The sequence below is a fragment of the Falco cherrug genome, chromosome 5, assembly GCF_023634085.1.
Source record: "Falco cherrug isolate bFalChe1 chromosome 5, bFalChe1.pri, whole genome shotgun sequence".
Lineage (NCBI taxonomy): Eukaryota > Metazoa > Chordata > Aves > Falconiformes > Falconidae > Falco > Falco cherrug.
In genome coordinates, this window is record NC_073701.1 from 15544904 (window position 1) to 15550903 (window position 6000).

General features: G+C 40.4%; 1 protein-coding gene across 1 annotated transcript in view; it reads right to left on the reverse strand.

Annotated features, from left to right (window-relative positions):
• Positions 1-3858, reverse strand: part of PARVB (parvin beta) — a 74383-nt gene extending 70525 nt beyond the window's left edge. Inside the window, exon 1 of the mRNA XM_005433699.4 lies at positions 3767-3858. Coding sequence (XP_005433756.2) covers positions 3767-3788 — 22 coding nt within the window. The 5' untranslated portion in view covers positions 3789-3858. The remainder of the gene's footprint in view (positions 1-3766) is intronic.
• Between the last annotated feature and the right edge of the window lie 2142 nt (positions 3859-6000).

Below are 6000 nucleotides of genomic sequence, written 5' to 3' on the forward strand. Positions count from 1 at the left end.
GTAAAAGACTGAGCAATCTGCATTTCTGTCATAACTGCTATTAGCAGAACATGGGGCAGTATCTACATATAGAGATAGTTAGTTTAGCTATGTTGCATTTTAAAATCTGTAAATTTTTTTGTAAAATTCTTTTGCTTTTTCCCTGTTGAAAGTAATATTTAACACAATAGCTAATGAAAGATTCAAGAAAACAATGTTGGCTCACCAGTTTCTCTAATCTGCATTTGAACCATAGGTTTGCCTTACAGGCTTTATTTCTGTTATGATTTGTAAATCAACAGGAGAGTGGCAAATAGACAAATCAGTGTTTCAAAGCATAGAACTGAGGGGTAGCGACAGTTTTGGAGTAGGACCTGCACCTGCTTTTAATATTCACATTTAATGGATTAGTTTCAAGTTTATAACATTCCCCTGCTCAAGCCACCCACTGCTCCAGCGCAGCGAGGTCCAAAGTTGCCCGCAGCACTGCTGTGCGTCACTGGCAAAAGCAACCAAGCACCAGGAGTGCTGTTTCTACGTCTCACAAGTCCTGCATTGCAGACAGCTTGGACCAAGGGTTCCTCATCAGTATGAGCAGTTTTCCACATCTGTAATTTCCTCCAGCCCCATACTACCATTACTTTATGTGTTATCACATCATTTAAAAATCTCACAAAATAATATATACTGTAGATTTTAATGTAGTGGTCACTCTCACTGGCTGTGCAAGCAGCATTCGCTGTTCCTGCAAGCCATGCTTCTTACAGTCTGCTCCGCCAGCCAGGCTGCTGAGTGGTGATGCTGCCCTGCTGAACTTCTCCATTCAGGAGCCCCAGGAACACTGAGCTTAAGAATGGATTGATGATAAACAAAAAATCAAGAAATTCTGGACAAAGCCCCTCTGAAGAAAGCATGACTTCTCTAAAAACAAGCAAGCCAAACCAAAACTGTAATTGCACTATGCTTGAGAACTTCAGGGCACACAGAAAACCCCAGTGTAAATTAGGGCAGTCCCTTACATCTGGCCCAAGCCTCAGTGTAACATACAGATTCACTCTACTTGATCACAGAACCCGTCACAGAAACAATTATAAAACTTCACTATTTTGTTTGCGTAAAAAGCAGCGAGAATTATTATAAAGAACATACAAACGAGGCGTATCCTGCCACTGTTGCTTCAACAGTGCATTCTGCACATTTTCCAGCTGCCAGTATGTCTACCCCCAGACCAGACCAGTGGTTCTCTTCTTGCCAGGGAACTGTAGACTACAACAAAGGCTCCTGGCACCTGAGGAAATGACCTTCACTGACCAAACCACTCAGCCCATGTTCTGTCTTGGAGGATGCAAAACAGTTTAATAATTATGATGACCCATATGCAGGCCCAGTATGTAAGTGGCACTGCTGGAATGAAAAGAACCACTTTGCCAAGTTTAGGAGCTGCACAAGCAGAAGATGACGCCAGAGATCTTTAAGGGCTCATGTGATAAATTGGTGTCCAGACACTTCATGCACTACATTTGCAGTCTAGTTTGTTGGGGGGGGTTTAAAGCATAATTTCTTGCTATAAGCACTCATCAAAGGTACCCCAAATCTTACGCAAAACCTATTTTCTCATTCATTCCCAAAGTTTCTTTTTCCTGATTTTCAAAATAAATTTCAATAAGTGGAAATCCTGCTTAAGACTTGGTTATAACCTCAACTTCTCTTCCTGTTTCCTTGGCAAGTCTCAAACCTGCCGGTGGCTTTCCATTCTGACCTGGTTCTATCGCAGGATATAGGAAGCATCCTGTGACCAGTGTTGCATGGACCATCCAGAGGGGATTTTATGAGTCTGTCTGCACTAAACGTTTAATGCACAGCTGTTGCAAATTGTAGTGACCACAGAGTCTTATTCCACATCATCTCAGCTCTGTGCTCCTGTGTACCAATCGCTAGGATTTTCTCCTCACATGCTCACCTCTCCCCCAACCAGGATTTTCTTCAACTGCTGCACCAGAGCACTCATGTCTTGCTTTGTTACAGAAATGTGTGCCTTAGCTCACAGATAACACTGCCTTTAAGAAGCTGTGAACCTAATGCTATGCTAATTTCGGAATGCATAGAAAATCTAAATCTTAAAATGGAGCAGATTTTTCTTAATTAGACAGCCCACTGCCCCAGCTCTAGTCAAATAACCTCCTCCCTGCAAACACTTCATCTTTATACATCACAGCACGCTAAGCCTGTCTTGTCCCCATAATGGCAATGATGATGATTATTTTTTTATTGATACTGCTTCTTTGGAAGAACAAATACATTCTTCTTCCTGGGACAATAGCGTGTTGCCCATAGCAAAGGCTTCTAGACTGTAAGAGAACTCACCAAGGGTGGGGTTAATACCAGCTAGAAATCTGCCTCTCATTTAAATTACTTTGAGGTTTCAGGCTATACCTAATCAATATTTTATGTTGATTTTCTGTGCAGGAGGGACTTCTTCCCTGTGCTCTTACCAGTGGAAAAGGTGGATTACCATACCAAACATTTCAGCTATTATACTTTGTTCAAATACCTACACTTCGATTATTACACATTTTTCTAGTGAATATTTCAACCCTTGGAGTTGCTAATGGAGTTTGCCATCCAGATCCACATACAGTACTAGTAAATCAATCTTTCACGCAGTTCTGTGTCTACATATCTAAAAACATGGCTGCCACGCTTCTTCAGCACTAGGTTTGCCAATTGTGTGTTGTTGCAGTCAGTAGTAGTGCTACTACAGCAGTAGTGCCACTACAGCAGTAGTGCCAGTGCTGTGAGTGTTGAAAAGTTGCATCATTTCTTAAAGAATTTAATTCAAATAAAGCTCCTGCAGCTTTTTGGAGGAATGCTCTCAAAATCTCCAGAGAGTGGACCTTATGGCCTATGAGACTTGTGTGTACAATACAGTGACGGTAAAATCAAATCCCATGCCCAAGGACCAGGCCCACATCACATCCACTGAGAACAGTCTCTGCAGTTCTTACTACATTGTATGTTAACATTACAATCAACACATCAGGAAAATAGAAAAAAAATTAAAAAGGAGTAGCCTTAATTATGCTGAAGAAGCACATAGAAAGACAGTAATTGGTTAAATTACCCATATAATCTTTGCAAAATTAAATAATTAGCAAGGATATCAACTGCATTCTGCTGGCACAAACCAAACGAGACACTTTACAAACGCAAGCCCCATTTTCAATGCATCAAAAATAACCTGGATCCATATGAAGAACACTAATAACACCAAAGCACACACGAATGTTGATCTGCACACTAGCAGAGTGGATGTTTTCATTTCACAACATTCGCTTAGCTTTAAGGCAGCATGGCAAAAGCATTTTATCCAACCTCTGATGGAAAAAATAAAAATCAATCAGTTCTCATACTAGATTTTTTTATGAAATGGTAATCACAAAATCTGTAAGTACAAACTTCAAGCAAGAAAGCACACAAACTGGTTCACAAGCTATACACACAGTCCAAACGGTATATAAAACTTTACTAACTCAATATAGCACTCAAGATGTAATGACTTATAAGCAAGTTATCTTTTAATAATAGAAATAAACCTACACAGATAGATCCAGTCACCTCTGACTTCGATATCCTATGTATTTATAAAGAAATGCTTAAATCTGTAGCTAAGTAGAAAAAGTGTGCCAGCCTATTGCAAAGTAAAAGGCGGCAGGGTTGTCTGAGCCTGGGAGAGAAAGCCTATGGCAACAGAAAGTAAAAGGACACTCCAAAAAAACCAAAACAAAACCTGGAGTCTTTCTGAGTCCCATCACGGTGCTTCAAACAAACAGTGCTCTTCTAAACAGGAAAGTTAAGAGCTTGCATCAGTACTTTCAAGTGTGTGTTAGTCTTTGATAATTTAATTGGCAAATGGCCATTAAAACTGACACAGCTGCTGGCCTTCGGTCTGAAGCAGATAACTCTGTCTTAAAGCGAAGCATGAAGGCGGCCAGCTACGCTCTTTGTTTCAACCTTCCATACTGAATGAGATACCAGCACTCTGCATACCAGACAATACTCTCTGGTACCCTACCTCTCAGCAGGGATGAGATTCTTGTGAGCATATTCATTAAAAAACCTGTCAGAGCATAAACACATCTTTTCAGAAATACAGAATCACATTGGAAAGACTAAACCTCGTTCAAAATCTGTTTTTAATTTCAGCTCTGAACTGTTAGCTTTAATATTTAGCTGAGCTTTTAAATGTCTGAAGTTACATTTGTTCTTTTTAGCATTGCTCACCTTTTTTAAAGAGGCGTTCCGTTTCCTCTGTTCTAGCCTTACAGCAATTTATACTGTTCTCAAAATCGTAGACTACCTCAGATTACTGTAATTACATGTATCACAAAATAATAGTGATACTATGTGGTCTCTCACAGTTCTTCACATGTTGAAGCAAAGCAAAACCACCTGGTTTTTAAGCCACAAAATCATTATATACAGCCTTGTTCTGTAATAATACCTGTACTCATTTTCTAAGATGATAGATATCTTGTAGACATAAGACACTGTTAATTTTTCTTCCTGGTCTGCCAGATGAGTGAAAAGGTGGGGGTTTGGAGCTTGGGTTTGGGGGAGAGTGGGAGGTGTTCTTTTTTTGTTGTTTTTCTATTTTGATTTCTTTTCAAAATAATGCTATTTATTCAATACTGAGGTAGAAAAGTACCACCTAACTGATGCTACTGATTTGCTTCAGAATAATTTCTATTATGTACTCTATTTAACTGAAAACTTACAAAGACCATTTACTCCATGCAGACATTAGCTCTTCCAGCTGCAGACTGGGTTGCATTTTTTTTGCGTAACAACAGAAGAAAGCTGAATGCCCCGACTTGCACAGCATACATTCAGCATAAAGTCTCATCCCAATTAAGTTAAAATCATCCAAGAGCATCCAACAGCAATTTAGCACTGCTGTCATGAAAACGTACATTCAATTACACTATTTCAGAAACCTTTCCGTGGTAGAGAACTGTGTAAAAATCTTCCTGAAAAGGACTGCTACTGCTGTGGCTGCCAGGCTCCAGCCCTTTTAAAAGCAAGGCAAGAATAGCAGAAAAAATCCTACAATCCTAATCACTCCAAGGCTGTAATTTTAGGATGATTTTCTTACATTGTCCCATACAAAGTTCAGGATAAACTCCCAGACATCTGACCAACTCCTTAATATTCCCTCACGAAGGAGAAAGTTGGGGTTTTTTCCCCCATCACATCACAGTAAAAAATTTACACTTTTCCATTTGAGTAACTGCTCCCACTCCGTAGAGGAGAGAGCTAGCCTGGCCCTCCGCTCCTTCCCCGTGGGCCCGTGCATTTGGAAGTATGCAGGAAGACCCTGCATGCTTCCTCAACGGGCACAACACGGACAGCGATTTCTACACAGATGCCCAACAAAACCAACAGGTATTTCGGAAAGGTAGTAAGTATCAAACATTGGTTGCTACAGCTCCGCAAAGATTTCCATTGGCAGCAAGTACAGACTTGTATTAAAAAAAACACACAGAGAACAGTAAACGTACTTATGTTGAAGCGTGCTTCTGTATTATTGAGGTCAGCATTGTATTTTATTTTTAAAGGTTATGGTTTTAAATCAAATACAGTTATGCTTTTAAGAAGATGGCGGCAAACTGGCCCCTTACGTTCTAACAACCTCCCAGTTTCCTCTTCCACCCTCCCCTGAAGCTCCCTAGCAGCCTGCTCATTAACAAGTACCCAATACCACCAGACCTTCCCTAATATGCTCTTTATTTTCAACTTTTTAATGGAAGTAGAACAGCTCCAAGGAATCGCCCACCACCTGAGAACTGGTGATACAATTAGCTCTGCTTCCGACACATTACTGCCCCCATTATAAGCAACAATACCATGCAGTCATTGTCCCCAAAAGCTCTCCTCTCCTCCCCAGGCCACCTTTAGCCCCTAGAAAGGATTGTAAACAGTAAAGTTACAACACAGCTGAAGAAACTCTGCACTTCAGATGGT